The 21046-nt window shown below is 37.1% G+C and overlaps 1 protein-coding gene across 1 annotated transcript in view; it reads left to right on the top strand.

Moving 5' to 3' along the window:
- Positions 1 to 21046, top strand: part of LOC150077502 (protein lin-9 homolog) — a 191490-nt gene that overhangs the window by 60534 nt on the left and 109910 nt on the right. Inside the window, exon 7 of the mRNA XM_090385923.1 lies at positions 7250 to 7407. Coding sequence (XP_090242049.1) covers positions 7250 to 7407 — 158 coding nt within the window. The remainder of the gene's footprint in view (positions 1 to 7249; positions 7408 to 21046) is intronic.

Genomic DNA, 21046 nt, shown 5'->3' with positions numbered 1-21046 from the left:
AATTTCCGCACGTCTATCCTACATCTGTCTTTCCTCAATTTGAATTTATGCCCTCTCAGGTGATTATTCTGAGCTAGAGGAAGAATCCCATCAGCATTGAGCATGCTTAAACCATTCAAGGCTTTATACACCTCTATCAGATCACCTCGCTGGTGCCTAGTCTCCAGACACTGTAATTTGCAAAACTTAAGCCTTTCTTCGTAAGAGCACCCCTTTGTTCCATTCACTAATCTTGTTGCCCTTCTCTGTACTCGTTCCAGCAGTTCTACATCCTTCTTGAAATGAGGCCTCCAGACCTGTATACAGTACTCTAGGTGTGGCCTGACCATCGCCTTATACAATGGAATAATCACCTCCTTATCCCTGCTGGAAAAATTCCTGTATATCATTGACAATACTCCATGAGCTACTCTTGCAGCCCGTCTGCACTGCTCAGAGAACTTCATATCTGCCTGCACAACCACCCCCAAGTCCCTTTCATTCTCTACCACTGTCAGTGTTGTACCATAGAGTTGATACGTTGCTCTGGGGTTGCTGTTTCCCATGTGTAGTACTTTACATTTGTCAATGTTAAACTTCATTTGCCACCTCTCAGCCTATCTGCTCAACCTTTCCAGATCCTGTTGCAGAAGCATAGTGTCAGTAGTGTCCTTGACAACCCTTCCAACCTTTGTATCGTCTGCAAACTTGGACATTAATCCCGATATACCATCATCAATATCATTTATAAATACAGAAAACAATAATGGACCCAACACTGAGCCCTGAGGGACTCCACTAATAACATCAGTCCACGATGAGCAGTGTCCATTGATTACCACTCTCTGTCTTCTCCCCCTCAACCACCCCTTTATCCATAGCAGCAATTTGCCTCCAATGTCACACTGCTCCAATTTGTGTAGCAGTCTTCCATGTGCAACAGTATCAAAAGCCTTTCTAAGATCCAAGTATATAATATCAAAGTTATTCCCTGCATCCAGTTCTTTTGTGACATCATAGTATCCAATCAAGTTGGTCAGGCAAGACTTCCCCTTAACAAAACCATGCTGTGTCTGAGCTATAACTGAAGTCTTGTCTAAATGATCCTGCAGTGCGTCTTTAACCAGTGCCTCCATTAATTTTCCTGGAACAGAAGTCAAGCTCACAGGTCTATAATTACTTGTGTCAGCCTTTGATCCTCCTTATCTATCAATGCATATATCAATGCAAATATATCAATGCATTCTCCATCATGAGATAAACTCCATTATTAATTTTCCAAGATGTGTGAGAGGACAAAATAAGGACTGGTAATTTTAGGTCCTCTGAACAGATTGATAAAAAATATCCAATTATTAGGTACAATATGACTTTTTTTGGTTTGACAACAGCAAAATTTTTCTACCTGAAGTAGGGTCAAAGAGGTAAAGGTCATAAATTTTATAGCTGTTCAAAGTGACTACAGCAAGATTTTATGATTTGTAGTGGGGGAAGGATTTGCCATCAGTTTCTTCTTTTTGCAAGACTGCATTCACAATGCATATGAAGAGGGGGCAGTTTTTATCTGCCATTTTTAAAGTTATATTAAAGGAGGTGGCAAAGGAAGTAAGCAAACCCTTAGCCATAATTATGAGAGCATCCTTGAACTCAGGGGAAGTCCCCACGGAGAGATGTGCAAATGTATCTCCAATTCATAAAGGGGGATCAAAGGGTAACTTGAGTAATTACAGACCTGTTAGCTTGACTTCTGTTCCAGTGAAAACAATGGAGTCATCTAAATTACTCAAAAGTTCATCTAAATTTATACCTGTAAATGTGTTCTAATGTTGGAGAGTTCTGTAAGTTTGCAAGAGGTTAAGAAGATACAAGATCTGACTTTACAAGAGATTCAGGAGAGTCAGTTAAAATTAACTTTGAGCTATGTTTAACCTAAAATGCATTGAGGAGGGTATTCACCCATGAGTAAATGGAGGTAGGTAAAAGTGCATCTAAATTTATACCTGTGAATGTAGTAGTAGTAGTAGTGTTCTAATATTGGAGGGTTATGTAAGTTTGAAAGAGGTTCAAAAGATACAAGAGATTCAGAAGATGCAAGATCTGATGAAAGCATGGAGAGTCAGTTAAAATTAATTTTGAGCTATGTCTAACATAAAGTGCATTGAGGAGGGTTTTTACCCATGAGTAAATGGAGGTAGGTAAAATACGTGTGGCCATTACATAAAATAACTTCCTCTTTCAGCTTCACCCAGAGCTTGATATTCATGTTCATGTTTAATTTGGTGCAGTTCGTTATTTATTTTTTCACTCCATATCCATATCTATTCAAACTTGCATACCTTTCACTTTGTGCTCTTATAATCCATGTATGGAATGAACGAAAACTAACTATTTGGTTGCACTGCTCTGCTTGTTCATTTCCTGGAATACCAGAGTGACTAGCCAGCAAAAAGTTATTTCCATTTCACATTCTTAACAGTTGTGAAGTTGAGAATAGATATCTTTTAATATTGATTGGAAAAAAAAAATATATATATATATATATTATTTTCGATAACTGATACTTCATTGGGAGATCTGTATATATTTTCTCACTACAGGCTGTAATGAGAGATTTTAACCAGAACTAAGTGCATTACATTTAGCTCAGCCATAAGTATGCTGTATTCAAGAGGTAACGACAGAGTCTGTGAAGGAAAGGAAAATTAGCTGCTGTACCCACTTGATTGTCGAATTTGACACCATCTGTACATATTACTTTGTTTTCAACTGGATTCCATGAAGTTATTTGCAACAAGCAGTTGTTGGAAAGCATGATGTGATAATGCATTCTTGCTCCATTGTATGAAGGATATATTAGAGTGAGGTGTCAGGCATATCAACATCTGGTGAATTGTTACATAAATCCAAATTCTAATTACGCAACAGTTCTTTAAGCTTGCAGTTCTTAAACACCTGCAGGGATTGAGATTATAGAGATATCTCATTTCTAACTGGGATGTGGAAAGGCTTTGCTGTAGGCACAGTTAATAATAGATGGCAGCATAAAAATAGATTTTAAAATTGGAAGAAAAGAGATGGGTGCCTGTCAGATCCAAAATTTGATGATATTAGAGCAAATGATAAATTATAGGAGCACAAATAAATTATTTCAAATTTCAAGGTTATTTCAAATTATGTTAACGTACAGCTTTCAAAACCCAGTTTGGGCCCAAAATAAAAAATCTCTGGAATTCAGATACAGAAGTTGATGAAATTGAATCATGTGATAAATAAACAGATGTGAAATGAAAGTAACAAGGTTTTTTTATAATTTTTTAAAAGATTATGATTTTAATTTTGACAGTAGTTTTGCTCTAATGTTGGACAATAGAACAATCGATAAATATAAGAACAAATTAATACTTAAAAGAATCAATATATACAAAGTGTTTATTTTTTCAAAACTTCAGAATTCCCTGTGAACTCACTCCACTTAGCCAGCACCTAGAGGAAAATCCACTGCAGAAAGGGTTAAAGACACTGAGGAAAGATAAAAGTAGTGGCACAAATTTTAATAGTCCTTGGAGGTGTAATTTAAGTACTTTTTTGAAGTAGACTTATGTATGAAGTATTTTTAGAACTAATTATTATTATTAGATTAGTAGAGGCATATGATGTAACATAGCAAGCTCATATAGCATCCATTCACTCCAAAAGTTGTTTAGCCTTGAATTTATTTAAGCCGTCAACTTTCACAACAACAGATGGAAGTTTGTTCCAGCAATCAACCACCTGCTGGCTAAAAGCAAATTTCCACACATCTATTCTACAACTTTAGTATTAGTGTGATAACTATAATGAGGGACCCATGTGCAAAAATTATATTCTAATATGGAACAACAAATATTTTGTAAATTTTTATCAGAATGTTAATATTTTTAAAGTTGAAAAATAGGCCCAAAAAAAAAAAAAAAGATCTGGCCTTTTAGCAAACATGAAACAATGTTAACAATATTTTGCACATAGCTGCTAACTTTCCAGATTTATGATGGAGAATCCAACTTTTTGACTTGATTTTACTCCTCCTCCTCTGTCTCACCATCATGCTAGATTGATACCACAGAGTTTGTCTTTTCACATCTTTTTCTTTTCTCAAAAAATTGTAATTTTAAAAAAATTTGTTTTGTTTCTTAATTTCATAAAAGAATATGGCTGTGGCAAATGCCTGAGCACCAAGGATATCATCCCTGTTATCTTCTCCCAATTGAAAAAGTAATAAAGATTAATAAAAGAACTTAATTTTTTAAAAAACTAATATAATTAATGAATTTTTTTCAATGAAAATAAATTATGTGTTTTCAACTCTTTAACTCACATTGTCAATAAGGTCTAGAAATACTAGCCAAAGCACTGCCCTCCTCATCAATAAATTATTAAAGGCCACCTTCTTTGCCAGTCATAATTAGAAAAGGCCAACAAGAAACAAGTACAGGGACAGTATGTTGCAAGTTTACATGTTATACCATCAAGGTGATTTGTGTGCTAATTTGATCCAACTTCAAATTTTTAATACGCTTGTAGCAAAAGCCGTATAACTTTGAAAATAAATTTGATAAATTTCAGACTTAGTTTGGCAGCCAGCTGACTTTCTGTTGCGAATTCCTAAGACCAAAGTGTGTTTCCTTATGACATTCGAAAGTATGCTAGCTCCAGACAGAAATCATTGATCAATAGTTGCTTAGCTGGATTATTGAAAGTGTTAAGTTATATATTATTTAACTTTAACTTAATCATATTTGGAGAACAAGTTAGTCATATTTACCCCAGGGGCTTGCATCTGGTGAGTATGGGCTTGGCACACCCAGAGTCATGAGCTGGATATCATCATTCTTCTCTCTCTCTCTCTCTCTCTCTCAGGGTAACTTGGAAATTTTTTTTTTTTGGCTGGTGCAGCATAAGCCTCAGGTTTCCTTGCACTATATGGCTAATAATAATAATAATCTAGTAATTCTGTTTGGAGAATATGTTTTCTGAACTAAATCACTTTCCCAAAAAAAAAAGTGTTCAGCTCTGCTTATTATTACTGAAGATAAAGAAATGGATATTTTGAAGATAGGTCTGTCAGTTTCAATGTGAGAACCTGAAGTTATTATGTTGGTGACTATTATGAAAAAAGAAAAAACTGATGTATAATGATCATCAATATGGAAACTGACAAATGCACAAGGAAGCGTGAATTTTTTTTTTTTTTTTTTATGAAAACCCCAAACACGAGAGGTATTAGAACCTATAGTGCTTAGTACCATGCTTGGGTTGGAGATTGAGAAGACGAAAGAAGATACTTGTTGACATTAGACTTGAACTTCTGTAGACTGTAATTTTCAGGAAATACATATGAAGGAAGGTTGTTCCAGAAAACGGCTATACCAAATGTATAGCCGTTGTTTGGCTATACATACTATCAATATATAAACAGGTTATACCAAATGACACTGTTTGAGAACCAACGAGTGCACAAGGAAGATTGAAATACAGGGTGTCTCAAAAATACACGGCATAACTTCAGGAATGAGTTCCTCATATGTAGACAATAAAAATATTTTATATCAACATAGTTCCGGAAATGCTTGGTTCCCGAGTTATTAAACGGAATGTCCTATCTCCCGCAGGTGATTTCCTTCATCACAAGGTACTGACAGAATCTGGTGGTTTTCCATTCCGACCATGTACTTAAATCAGGACCAAGCAGATATGCACTTTATGTACTTTATTAAATACCCTTTGGTGGACGGCAATGCTCTGGAGGCTCATCGTTTGTACCACGAAAGGTTCCCAGAACAAAGATGTCCAGACAGGAAAACGTTTGAAGGTATCCATCGCCGCCTTTGTGAACATGGGACCTTTACACCTCGTGCTGCTGAGAGAGGACGACCAAGATCTAAGACTCCTGAAGTAGAGGAGATTTTGGATGTTGTGCATGCCACTCCTGGAATCAGCACAAGCAGAATAGCAATGCAACTGGCTGTTCAACATTTGACTATTTGGAGAGTGTTGCGTGAATGCCAACTGTATCCTTACCATCTGCAAAGGGTACAGGCCTTGTCACCAGCAGATTACCCTGCGCTTACCCTCCAAACTCACTCGATTTAAACCCACTAGATTTCTTCTTGTGGGGCCGTTTAAAGTCATTGGTGTATTCGACTCCGGTAGCTGATGTGGAAACTCTCTGCAATCGAATTGTGGCAGGTTGTGAGACAATACAAAACATGCCAGGAATTTGGCATCGTCTTCGCGAGTCCATGAGACGTCGATGTGAGGCCTGTATTCAGGCAGAAGGTGGACATTTTGAACAATTACTATAAGGTGATGTGAACAGTTAAGTGTCATAGACAAGACCTTCTGAACTCAGAAACCAAGCATTTCCATAACTATGTTGATATAAAATATTTTTATTGTTTACATATGAGGAACTCATTCCTGAAGTTATCCTGTGTATTTTTGAGACACCCTGTACAAACAGGTTATACCAAGTCATATTAATAATTCCTAATAGCAATGCCAAGTGTTAGAGAATATTCAACCAGATGAAAAAGGAAAAGAAAAACCTGAACTCAGATCTCTTTCTGGTCCAGTTTTGGACATTATCTTGAAATGTCCAAAAATTAAAGTCAAGTATGAACAGCAGTGCCATTGTTATAAAAAAAAAAAAAAAAAAAAAAAGCTTTGAGTCAACATTTCTGAAGAGGTGCAAAGTTTGCTACAGTATCTTTCTTGAAGCAATCATAATCAGTTTTTGATATTGATTGCTTTAAGAAAGACAATCCAAACAGAAATCCACAGACAGAAAAATGTTTGGTAAGCATTATTTTAAATATTAGGTGCTAATGTTTAAAAGCATACTGTACTAGTAAACAATCCAGTGTATATATTTTAATATAAAAAATGTTTATGTTGTCAGTGAAATTTAATTTTTGATATAGTGTGGAGTTCATAAAAACCTCATGCTGTTTCTAAAACTCCTGCTTTTTGCTAAAAAAAAAAACCTAGTTTTTGTCTGATTTGGATACAAATCTGTTTTTGAATCCTGCTTACAAATACATAATCTCCAACTTTTCAAAAGTCAGTAACAATTTTGTATATTCCTCTATACAGTCAGTTACTAAATAAAAATTCCTTCTTCTCTGTATCCTCATAATTTTGAAAACAGCTTGCACATTGCTACTTGTAAATGTAAGACTAATGGCATTTTAATTTGAATTAATAAACATAATTCATTGTGTCTCCCTCGCAGATGTTCGCCAGCTTTCTTTAGTGAGGAACGTAATTCACTTCACAATAAAAGGGCAAAAATTCGTCAGCTGCAGCAAAAGAAAGTGGTAGATCTGGCTAACTTCCAAGATCTTCCAGAAGAAATACCACTTCCTCTTGTAATAGGCACAAAAGCAACAGGTAAGCATTCCTCACAACTGTCTTTCATCTGTTTTGAAATAGAATACATAGCATGTATCATAATAATCTGCCTGCATTAGTTGATCTTGATTATGTATTTTCTTATTGTTGCAGCTCATGTTTTTCATCCCACTAAAGAGACTATAGGATATGTGCAATATGTAGAAAAACATACTGATGCTTCAGGTTCTCAGTAACTGAATCCATAATAATAACAAAATTGTATTTATTCCTTCAGAGTTATATAAACAGGAGGTGAGAGTAGAAGGGAAGAATAGAATAAAATACAATACAAGAAAACAAAAAGCTGCAATTATTTAATCGATCAAACAGAAAATTATTTGTATTAACCCTCTGCATACTAAGTCAGAATTTGACCTCAAACATTTTTGCTTGTTATATTTTGATACTTTTTTCTATTTAGTTATGTATCAGTTTCCTTATTAGGTATAACTGGTACTTTATTTTTTTAGAAAAAAAAAATGTTTTGTTTCTTGGTTATAAAATTAGAAGAGGGGTCAGATCTGACTCCCCTTGGTAAAGCATATACTGGATGATAAATTCTGTGAAACAACAAAATTTCTTCCTTAGCCTTGCTTATATATCCTGCTCATATTTTATTTATCCTTTCCACTGTTGTTTGATGAACAACTTATAGCAGTCAATTCATACATTAGGATGAGATCCCAGTGTACAGAATTGGTGAAAAATATAAGTACGAGGATAATTCAAAAAATAAGTTGCACTTGACCATTGTAGCCCAAGAGACATTTATTGAGGTAATTAATGTAGTGCACATACCTTGCACTACTTTCCCACATAGTCACCAAGTTGGCGCAAACACTTCTCGGAACGTATGACTAAACATTCGATTCCCTGATGATAGAAATCCACTCCTTTGGTCATTGAGCCACTGTCGAACTGCTGCTTGCACCTGCTCATTGTTTGCAAATTGTTCCCCCCCCCCCAGATGTTCTTTCAGTTTGCCGAAGATGTGATATTCACAAACCGAAAGATCGGGACTGTGCAGCGGATGTTGCAATACCTCCCATTCAAAACTTTGGAGCAAGTGTTGTGTTGTGCGTGCATTGTGTTGTCCCGCATGGGAACTACACCTTTGCTTAACTTTCCAGGCCTCTTGTTTTTCATGGCTGTTCGCAAAGACTGTAATGTTGACAGTATGAGGCAGCATTAATTGTTGTGCCTTTTGCCACGAATCTCGGAATAGTTCAGACGTTTCGCCCACAAAAATCGTACAAAAATCGCATACCTTGAACTTGGAGTAATATTCTAGCTGGTGTGCCATTATGAACACTTGCTCCTACACAACTGTTACCACTATGTAAACGAAATCACTTACCGGGGGGGGGTCATGATATGAATTCCATTCCACACAGGCACACGTTTGTTGTGCAATTATACCAGTTATATGACAAGAAAACCAAAAAGAAATGCAGTATATGTTCCCACCCACTATATATGCTACGAACACTGTCAGGCGTATTTTGTAAAAATGTGATGAATTAAATATTTAATTACATTACAGTGTATTATAATATATAAGAGCGATGAAATTATTTGTATGTGATTACAGCCTGATTATAATTTAAGCATTTTTTTTCTTTAAGTCATCTTTTTGCTTTTTTATGTTTGTAGATATTTAATTAATTAGTTTGTTAATAAATGAATAATGAGGACTGATATAATGTACTAATTAGAAAATTTCATTGTTATCTTCTTCTTTTTCTTTATCTTTGCCTTCTTCCCACGTTTATGTGGGGTCAGCATTTCCATCCTTAATTCTTTTCCTCCCTATCCTGGGTTTCCTCTCTCTTTTAAATCCTCTGCCACCTTGTCCTTCTGTCTCAGCTTAGGTCTCCCCCTCTTCCCTATCACCTCCAACTGTTCGCACCTCTTCCCCATATACTCCTCACTCCTTCATTCCACATGTCCAAGCCACCTCAACCTAGATTCCTGCATTTTTTTTACTCAGAGGCCCCACCTTAACCGTACCTCTGATGTAGTTGTTTCTTATCCTGTCCTTCCTCATCACACCACACATCCATCTTAGCATCCTCATCTCCGCCACTTCCATATTTTTCTTCTGGACCCTTGTAATCGCCCATGTCTCAGCACCGTACATCAATGCGGGTCTAACCACAGTTTTATACACTCTTCCCTTCATTCTATAATTTACTTTCTTATCACACAGCACCCCACTCATCTTTCTCCAGTTCAACCATCCACATTGCACACTCTATGCTGTATATCTGCACTCAGTCCTCCATCCCTCTCAACGTTCGATCCCAGATACTTAAATTTCATAACTGATGGTAGCTTTTCCTCCTGCAGTTTTATAGAACTCTCATCTTCTCCATTTAATACCATATATTCTGTCTTTGTTCTACTTATCCTCATGCCTCTCTCTTCCAACACTTTCCTCCATTGCTCCAATTTCTTCTCTACCTTTCCTTGGGATGGTTCGCACAGTACGATGTCATCTGCGAACAGCATATTCCATGGTGCTCTACTCTTCACTTCTCTCACCAACACATCCATTACCAGATCAAACAGATATGGGCTGAGAGCTGATCCCTGGTGCAGTCCAACTTCTACAGAGAACCCCTCAGTCATACCTACACTACTCTTAACCTGAGTCACTGCTCCCTCGTACATTTCCTTCACAAGCCTTATGTACTTTTCTGATGCACCCTTCTCCCTCATGCATCTCCATACCCCTTGTCTGGGCACTCTATCATATGCTTTTTCCAGGTCTATGAACACCATGTGCAACTTTACTTGCATCTCCCTGTATCTTTCCATCACCTGCCTTAAAGCAAAGACCGCCTCTGTTGTTCCTCTTCCCGGCATGAAACCAAACTGTTTCTCTCCTATTTCTGTCTCCTGCCTTATCCTTCCTTCCACAATTCTCTCCCAGATCTTCATCGAATGAGGCATTAACTTTATTCCCCTGTAATTCCCACATTCCTGCACATCACCCTTTCCTTTATAGATTGGCACAAGTATACTTTCCCTCCGTGCATCGGGTAGCCTCTCCTGCTGCCACAGTTTTTCCATAAAGTCCCATAGGATATTGATCCTTCTTCTCCCAGACGTCTCCATACCTCTACTGGTATCTGGTCAACACCTACTGCTTTCCCCCCTCTTCAATTTTCTGAGTGCGCTTTCCACTTCTATCCTGCTTATGCCTTCCACTACTCTTTCATTCGTCTCTCCATCCTCGCATAATGCTCTTGGGTTTTCCTCATTTAATAATTTCTTAAAATAGTCTCTCCACCTTTCCTTAACCTTCTCCTGTATAACCACTCCCCTCTCATCTTTTATCTGTTTTATTGATGAGAAGTCCTTTGATGCCTTGTCTCTCGCTTTGGCTATTCTTATCAATTGCCTATCTCCATCTTTCCTTTCCAGTTCCCCATAGGCCTCGTCCACTGCCCTTGCCTTTGCTATTGCCACAGCCCTTTTTGCCTCCTTATTTGCTAATTTATATGCTTCTTTATCTTCCTGGCTACCTGTTAAATCCCATCTTTTCTTCTTCTCCTTCTTTTGATTTATCACCGATTGCACTTCCTCATTCCACCACCAAGCCTCCTTTCCCTCCGGCACTCCTTTTCCTTATGTTTTTCCCAACAACTCTTATCCAAGTTTCCTTATGGTACAACTATTTAACTTCCACCACTCTTGCACATCTTCTGGTAACTTTATTCCTTTTAGAACCTTTTCCCTAAACTCCTTCCTCAAACCCTCCTCTTTCAATCTCCACCATTTTATCCTTTTCTCCCTCTGTCTTGAATATTTTCTACTTTTGTCCACTGCAACCTCCCAATTGACTACGAGCAATCTATGTTGTGCAGACACTTTCTCCGTTTACCAACTTGCTGTTCCTCATTTCCTTTAGATGCCTCCTACGGCACATGATATAATCGATCTGGCTTGTCCTTTCCCCCCTCTTGTATGTTATCAGCTGGCTTTCTTTTTGAAGTAGGTGTTAACTATCGCCAAGTCGAATGCCACTGCGTGTTCTACTATCCTCTCCCCTTCTCTTTTTCTTTCCCCAATACTCCGCCTTCCATACACTCTTCCTTCCTCTCTCTTGCTTCTTCCTAAATGTCCATTTAAATCACCCCCAACAATCAACCTCTCCTTCTCAGGTATTGCCATGACCACTTGATCCATTTCCATCCAAAAACTGTCCTTTTCTTCCCCGCATCCTACTTGTGGGGCATACGCACATACTATTGTCGTCAAGTGTCCACCCTCTTCCAGTTTGATGCTCATAATCCTATTACTCCTTCTGTTAACCTCACACACTCCATCTTTTAACTCCTTATCAACTACAATACCTACCCCATTTCTTCCTCTTTCATCCGCTCCCCTAAAGAACAACTTGTACCCTTCACGAGCTCTTTTGCTTTGTTTCCCTTCCACCCTGTCTCTTGTAGGCATAGGATCTTCACTCTTCTTCTTTGCATCAGATCCACAATCTCTCTACTCTTTCCATTCATCGTCCCAATGTTCAATGTTCCTGTTCTAACACTTTTCATCCTCTTCTTCTTCTTCTCTAGCTGGACTAACTTCTTTAACCGAACCCGTCCTTTGTTCGGTAGCCCTGACCCTTTTCTCCCAGTTTCCGGGCGACGTGACTGTGCGTTGCTTATGGGGCACACCCTAGCCATTCCACATCTATTTTCCGTCATTCTGTCATTTTCATTTCATTGTTATAATCAACCATACATATAAATTATTGGAGTCACTTGTGATTCCAGTTTACATGTATGAAGTTGCAAAAATAAGAGTTGGTGTGCTGTGGTTACTAAGTATATAACTAATCATCATTATCATCATCCAATTATGTTATATACATTGCACGTAGAGGTACTGTGATAGAAATCAATCCTTCTGGACTCATCAGCCATCTAATGACCATTTCTTTTTGGCTCTTCAGCTATGCTAGAAGTAAGGCATCTTTTTTCTTTTGGTTTCATGACACATTCAATCCACCTTCCTCTGGATCTCTGAGAGGCAGACCAGTTGGAAGGTGGATTGATCATGTCTAACTCATTGAGTTTTGCTTTAAAACTATGTTTGGCTACCCCCCTCTCTCTTCCTCCCCTTAAATTTGCTTTATTTACTTTTGATTAGATATTTGTTATCCCAAGGTGTTTTCTGATATCCTCATTTAATTTTTTTTTTTCTTAAAAGTTTTATTTCTGAAGATTCCAATTTTTTACCAGTTTTCCTTTATATTTTACCTGCTTCAGCTCCACAGGATAAGATAAGCTTAAGAACTTTATTATAAAGTATTTCTGTAAGTTACTTTTTTCCTTTTAGTAATTTCTATTTGGCTCCAAGTGAATTTGTTTAGCGATCTTCCTACATATCCTACTTTACTTATTCTGCCATTTATTCCATGTCTAATATTCCATATTCATTAAGTCTGTTCTTAGATAAACAAAATTACTAATCCTAACATATCCTAATTTTTGGTTACTATTTTAGGATATGTTAGTAATCCTAACATATCCTAATTTTTGGTTACTTAGTCTGCACTCTAGATATTCTCTCTGTCTCCCAATGTTCATAACTTTGGTTTTTGCATAACTGATTTTCAAGCCAAATTCTTTGCATAATTTTTCAGATTTATTCAGAGAGATCCTTGATGTTTCAAGCTAGTATTTAACAGGAATATCATAACATGTAATAAGATCCAATTTTTACTTTTCCTATGCTAAAGTTTCCCAGTAGTTTGCAGTCATTTATTTAGTAATAATATTCACCATATAGTGCAAAGAACCCATAGGCTTTTGCTGCACTGGCAAAAAAAAAAGTAAATAATAAAATACAAGTTATATCCTCATAGAGGTAACTAAAATCCACTCATGCACACCTTCTCGATGGTAAGCCCTGTTATGTCACTTAGGTGGCAACGAACGTGTAGAGTGGTTCTCTTCAAGACGCCTGGTCAGCGTGAAGAGGAAAAGACCAAACCCTCCAGCATATGAGAGCACAACAATACAAATGGCCCTCAGTCCCCAGCAGCTTTCACTCTCTCTCTTATGGCAGCGAGAGGATCAGAGTGGAAGCAGAGGGTGCTAAGAATCTCTGGGTACGACCAGGCTGCCATGCACGGAAACTGAACTTGGCCTGTTATAATGTACGATCACTCATCGGTGAAGACAGGATATTAGAGCTGGAAAATGTGAATTGGAATATCATCGGTTTGGCTGAAACAAGAAGAAGAAATGAATCACTTATAAGTTTATCAAGTGGAAATCTGCTGTACACCAATGGAAACAGTGAAAGGAGTGAAGGTGGAGTTGGGTTTCTGGTCCATAAAGATTTTAAAAACAACATTTTGGAATTCAAAAGTACATCACCAAGGGTGTCAAGACTAATACTCAAGATTTCTAAGAGGTACAAGCTAAAGATTATAATGATTTATGCACCAACATCGAGCCATGATGATGAAGAGGTTGAAGAAATCTACACCGAAATTGAGAGTCTTCTAGATGAGCAGAAAACTCACCACACTATTATTATGGAGGACTTCAATGCTAAGGTTGGAAAAAGGCAAAACAGCACAGAAAGAGGAACTATAGGAAATTTTGGAATTGGTAAAAGAAATAAAAGAGGTGAAAGACTTGTGGAATTTGCAGAATCTCAAGGACTGTCAGTAATGAACACTTTTTTCAAGAAAAGGGTGAACAGAAAGTGGACATGGAAGAGTCCAAATGGATTAACAACTAATGAAATCGACTTCATGCTCACTAACAGAAGATATATTGTGAATGATGTTACCGTCCTGAATAAGGTAAATGTTGGAAGTGATCACAGAATGGTAAGATGTACACTTGATATAGATGTAGGAAAGGAAATGAAAAAACTGAAACTAAAAAAACGAATAAATAATACAAAGGTCTTTGATATAACAGAGGAGGAGAAAAAGCAGTATGTACTGGAACTTAAGAACAAGTTTGAGCTTCTGCAGACTGCTCAGGACCAAGATATCGACGAGGAATATTACAACTTTCTGAAAGTGATAAAGCCCAAGAAACCTATAGGGAAACAGAAATCCAAAAAAGAAAAAAATTGTCAAGAAACACTTGTCATGATGAACCGAAGACGACAAATGAAGAGCAAGAAAAACACTGACAGGGAGAAAATTGCGTATACTGAGTTATGCAAAGCCATTAGAAAGAGACTCAGAGAGGACATAAGAAGATTTAACACAAGAAAAGTAGAACAAGCATTAAGGGAAAACAAAGGATTTAAATCAGCAGCCATGAGCAGTAATACAGAAAGACAAATGATACTGAAACTGAAGAATAGCGATGGTTTACTTATAAACAGCAGAGAAGGCATAATTCAAATAGCAGAAGACTACTATAGAGAATTATACAAGGAGCGAGGGAATGATACCAGCAATGGGGAACATGGATTGCAAAGTAGCAACACATACGACATACCCGATATTCTTCCTGATGACGTAGAACATGCATTGAAGAAAATGAAGAATCGGAAAGCCCCCGGGAAAGGTGAAGTTACTTTAGAGTTGTTAGAATTGGGAGGAAGAGACATAACACAAAAACTGGCAAGGCTCTTCACAAAGTGCATTAGAAAAGGTGTGATGCCTAAGCAGTGGAATAATGCAATCATAGTTTTGCTGCATAAGAAAGGAGATAAATCAGAAATTGGAAATTATAGACCAATTAGCTTGTTATCCCACATCTACAAGTTGTTCACAAGGGTCATTACTAACAGATTAGAAAGAATACTTGATGAGAATCAACCGAAAGAGCAAGCTGGCTTTAGGACAGGATTCTCAACTGTGGATCACCTTCACGTAATATCACAGCTAATGGAGAAAGCAAATGAATATAAAACACCATTATGCCTGGCATTTGTGGATTATGAAAAGGCATTTGACTCCATACAGCATAAGGCAATGTTTCGGGCACTGGAAAGACAAGGCATAGATACCCCATATATTATGATTTTGAAGAAAATATATGAGAGTGCTACCTCCTTTATTAGACTAGACAAAGACAGTAGAAATTTAAAATCGAGAAAAGAGTTCGACAAGGAGACACAATATCTCCGAAGCTGTTTACTGCTGCCCTTGAGGAAGCTTTCAGAAGATCAGACTGGTCGCAGAAAGGAGTCAATGTGAACGGAGAGTACCTAAACCATTTACGATTTGCAGATGACATCGTGGTTATAAGCCACGATCCCAAAGAAGTAGAGGAAAATCTTAATCAGTAATGCACAGTTAGTAAGGATTTTGGACTAAAGATGGATATGGCTAAAACAAAAGTAATGATGGACAAGTATGCCACGGAAAGGGAAATAATGATTGAAGGAGCAGTAATTGAAAAGGTGGAGTTGTATATTTATCTGGGACAAGTTATTAGCTGTAATAATGATAAATGGCTGGAAGTCAAGAGAAGAATAAATTTTGGATGGATAGCATTCAGGAAATATAGTCACATACTGAAGAGCAATATCCCAGTTTGTCTGAAACGTAAAATAATGAATCAATGTATACTCCCCACCATGACTTATGGAAGTGAAACTTGGGCACTCACCAAAAGAATGGAAGAGAAGCTGAGAACTACACAGCGAAGAATGGAACGAATTATACTGGGAATCAGACTGTTAGATAAGAAGAGAAACACATGGATTAGGCAGCAAACTCAAGTAAAGGACATTCTTATCAAAACTAAAGAACTAAAATGGTCTTGGGCAGGACACATAGCTCGAAGACATGATGACGGATGGACTAAGAAAATAACAGAATGGTACCCAAGAAGAGCTAGAAGAAAACCTGGAAGACAAAGGCGGAGATGGATAGATGAAATTCATGAGTTTTTGGGTAGTAAATGGATGGCCAGTGCTCAAAACAAAAGGAACTGGAAAGTTGCTGGAGAGGCCTTCATCCTGCAGTGGATTGAAAATGGCTGATGATGATGATGATAGGTAACTATCTGGTTGACATTTGAATTTACTCAAACTGTCAGCCTCAACTACCTACAAGGGCAACTCGTTCTAGCAATCAACAACTTGCTGGCTAAAAGAAAACTTCCTACAATCTAATCTAAACCTCAACCCCGCCATTTGAATTTATGACCCCTACTTCTGGAATTCTTTCTAACAGTGAAAATTCCACCTTTGATTCATTCTACTATCCCCTCTCAGAACCTTATAAACCCCAGTCAAGTCACCACTGAGTTCCCTGGTTACCAAGCTTTGTAGCCGACATAATCACAGTCTTTCTTCATACAGTCATCCTTTTGCCCATATCACCATTCAATTTACCCGTCTCTGGACTCTTTCAAGAAGCTCAATATCTTTTTTCAGATGTGGTCTTACAATTGCCTTATACAGTGGAATTATGACCTTCCTATATTTAAGTGGTCATGAAAATTATAAAATGTGGTGGTAAGGTACAACCCTGCTTCATGTCAAGTTTAGCCCTGAACCATTTTCCAGTGCTTCCTTCAGTCTTCACTGAAAATTTGCTCTATTGCAGTTAAAATTTACTATGTTGTAGTTTACACTTCCTCAAACAGATGGTGGTGCAGAAATTGTTCAATAGGATGACAGGTTGCAAGTAACAACCTGGTTTGTTAGTAGCATTGTTTTGATTGATTATTAATTAATAATTGCTTTACAATTGTTGCAAGCTTTGCCGCATACAGAAACTGAACATGGGGATTTGGATGCAAGCCTTTTGCAATATCTTCTTCTTCAGTATGCCGTCTCTTTGCAGAGCTTGGCTGTGATCTTCACAATGGAGATAGAAGCCGTATTCTATCTTCACAAACGTGAGATAGAAGCCGTAAACAAACCCTCGTTACTCTGATCTTACCACTATCTGAGGTTTGCTAACTAAGGTTTCCTTCTTTTCCCTCAACTTTTTTTCCATTGATCTTGCCATGGATTATCAAATGCAACATCTTATATTTGTCCATTCCTCATCAATTGTCCTAAATATTTTAGTTTCCTCTCCTTAATGGTGTTAGTTATTTGTTTTTTTTTTTTTTTTTTTTTTTTCTTCATTCGTCTCATGATCTCATCATTCTTTATCTCATTAGTCCATGACACTCTTGGTTGTGTGTTATGTGTGTGTGTTATGGGTGTTTAATGGCGTATAAGCTACACTGGCTATAGTGCACCTGTCCATAGAGATGTCTTAACATTCATTTAACACATCTCAAAAGCATTTAACTTATTATGGGTTTTCTTTGTCAGCGTCCATCCCCCAGCTCCATAAAGGAGGACAGAAAAGACAAAACATCTCAGTATTCTTGTTCTTAAAGGAAGCATAAGGTCACTGTGGCATAGAAGATTCTTCACTTTAAGGAATTCTGCACGTGCTTGTTCAATTCTTGAGCTTACTTCAATAGAATGGGCCCAGTCCTCACTCAGCATACAACAAGATAGTAATAACTTTTAACCCTTCCAATTTCTTCATTATTGATTATAAATTTTGTTTGCACTTCGTTCTTACTGATCACCATAAATTTTGTTTTCTTGTTGTTTAACTTCAGACCAAAATTTTTAATTATTAATGCTATCCATTAATGCTTTTAAATCCTTCTTAGAGCTGGCTAGCAATATAGTACCATCTGCATATCTGGTCATATTTATTGTATTGACATTAATTTTTATCCCTTCTGTACATCCCTCTAAAGCTTCTTTAAAAATTTCTTCAGCATACACGTTGAACAACATAGGTGATAGAATACAATCTTGATGAACTCCTCTTTTAATTTCTGTCTCTTCCAATTCTTCTTCTTCTATGCATATCTTTGCTGATTATCCCCAATACAAATTTGCCATTATTCTGATAACTTTGCTATCAGTTCCAGTCTTCTCTAAGATTTGGATCAGTTTGTCATGTCTTACCCAGTCAAAGGATTTTTCGTAATACAAGAAGCAGATGAATACTTCTTGGTTCACATCTCGACATCTTTCTATTAGAGTCTGAACTGCAAACAGGGCTTCCCTGGTACCCAGTCCTTGTTGGAAGTCAAATTGAGACTCACTAAGTGTTTCCTCGCGGCCTCTGTAGCCGAATGGTCAGGAGCGGGAGTGCAATAGCACATGCTCTTTGAGTAGACCTGGGTTAAAGCCCCTGACTGCTAAATATGGTCGATCTGCCAAACCACACTGGACCAGCATGGCAGATTATGGTCCATTACCCTCAGCATGAATTGTTGAGGAGGCTTCCATCCTGCAGTGGGTGATAATGGCTGCAGTTTACTTCTTTTTTTTTTTTTTAAGTGTTTCCTCACATTTTATAAATTCGGTTGTGTATAATCCTTAGAAGTATCTTCAATGCATGGCTCATCAAACTAATTACAGATAAAGAAACCACTATGTGGCTTGTTTCACAGTACTGATATGGGATTTACTTAAAAATGTAACTACCATCAGGGGTAAAGGGAAGAGTTTTTACTTTTGTAAAGGTGATTTTTTAAGTTCTATACATCGGGATCAACTGATGATATTACCAACAGCAAATTCTAAATGGGAAGCATTTAGAATTTGCTGTTGGTAATATCAAGAAGCACATGCTTCTTGATTAGACCGGGGTTCAAGCCCGTAACCACCAAATATGGAGGATGTGGAAAGGTCAGGGAATGGCCACCGCATATCCCCTGAGCAATATGGCCTTAGTTGCTAATGCTTCTAAAAACCAAATAACAAACAACAACAAGGAAGTAATCTTGGAAGCTACTAGACTTTTCGTTCCAACTAAGAAATACTGTTCTGGGTTTAGGCCCAAATGGATGTCAGATGAACTAATGAGACTTGTGGCAGAGAAGAAAAATGCATGGGATGCATATAAATTATCAGGTGACACAGAAGCCTGTGGTAGATATAAGCTAGTCTGTAATCAAGTCACAAAGGAAGTTAGGCACCTGAAGGCAGATTAGAAAAATCTCTGGAAAAGGAGGCAAAGACTTCTTTACTTATATAAACTCTAAAAGGAATGGGGTGAATCAGATTGGTCCACTTAATATCAAGGGTTTGACTGTAGATGATTATTCTCAGATAGCTGCCAAAAAAATAAGTATTTTGCATCTACATTCACAACGTGAGGAGTTATTCAAGGAGGAGAGAGCCAGATGTTTATCAAACTTTAACAGGGAGTTAAATTATTTTGTAATAACTGAGAGCAAAGTGAAGAAGTTGTTGAAGTTAAACATAAGAAAGGCACCTGGGGTGGATGTGATCTATCCAGTTATATTAAGGAAATTGGCAAAGGAAGTACAGTAGGCCCTCGTTATAACGCCGTTCGCTTTACGCTGATTCGCTATAACGCTGTTCTTATATTATAACCCTTATCTGACTATAACGCTGTCACAAATCACTATAACGCTCTTTTACAGATTGCATTTTTGGCATATTTAATGAAATCGTTTCATTTGATGGAGTCAATAGCTTGAAAATGAATAGCAAAACAGCATTAAAATGTTTCCCATGCCTACTTGAGAAATTTTCTCGCATGCTAATTTAATTGCAGTACAATGACTTGTTATGTAGTTCCGAGATCAACATTTAAAAAAATGATCAACTATATTGCTTTTAATATTAGTGTTATATGCATTTATCCAAAGTCTAGTCATCACTCAGTACAGTATTAGACAGCGTGCGTAATGGATAGTTTACTCGAACATTGTATCATAATTAATGCAACCAATGGAGTTACATTTTCGAAGAGTTAATAATGGCGGATAAGAATGAAAAAGCAACGTCTGAACGCTGTACGAAGACTACAAATGTAAGAAAAAGAAAAAAGACTGAATTTGAAAATTAAATTAAACGTTTTGAAGCTAATCGATTCTAGTCAATGACAAGCGGATGTGTGCCATAATTTAGGACTGGCAAGTTTAACTGTAAGAACATTTATAAAAAATAAAGAATTAATTTTAGCAGCGGGAAAGACAGCTATTCCGCTGCAAGCAACTAGGGCTAGGCCGGCTATTAGGATTGAAATGGAAAGACTTTAACTAATTTTATTGAAGATAATATCCAATGCAGGATTCAGTTAAGTTAAATATTATAAAAAAAGAGAGAGAGAGAGAGATTAGCCTATATGATGATCTGAAGAAAACTTACCTAAAAAAAAAAAATGTGGAGCCATTTAAAACTAATAAAGGCTGGTTGAATAGATTTAAAATCCAGGAAGAAGCCGCAAGTGCAGATCAAGGAGCCGAAACTTTCAAAAAAGAACTTATTAAAATTATTGAATAGAGGTATTACGTGTTATGCTTCTCAAAAAGTTTTTAACATAGATGAAGCAGGACTTTTTTGGAAACGAATGCCTAAAAGAAGTTTCATATTGAAAGAAGAAAAAAACTTGCCAGGTTTCAAAGTGGCAAAGGATCAGGTGACTTTATTGTTGGGTGGTAACTCTGCGGGGGATTTAAAATTAAAACCCCTTTTAGTTTACCAGGAAGAGGGCCAAAGTACAACCCAAAATTGACACATTTTTCATGATTAAATTCATCAATTAAAATCAATTTAGATCAATTAAATTCATGATTTTAATTGGAATTTTAAGTTTAATTTTGATACGTAAGTAGTTACCACATAATTATATACGTAT

The sequence above is a fragment of the Mastigoproctus giganteus genome, chromosome 12, assembly GCF_048544385.1.
Source record: "Mastigoproctus giganteus isolate SK-2022 chromosome 12, ASM4854438v1, whole genome shotgun sequence".
Lineage (NCBI taxonomy): Eukaryota > Metazoa > Arthropoda > Arachnida > Uropygi > Thelyphonidae > Mastigoproctus > Mastigoproctus giganteus.
The sequence above is the reverse complement of the archived record's forward strand: the minus strand, read 5'-3'. Positions and strand labels throughout refer to the sequence as shown.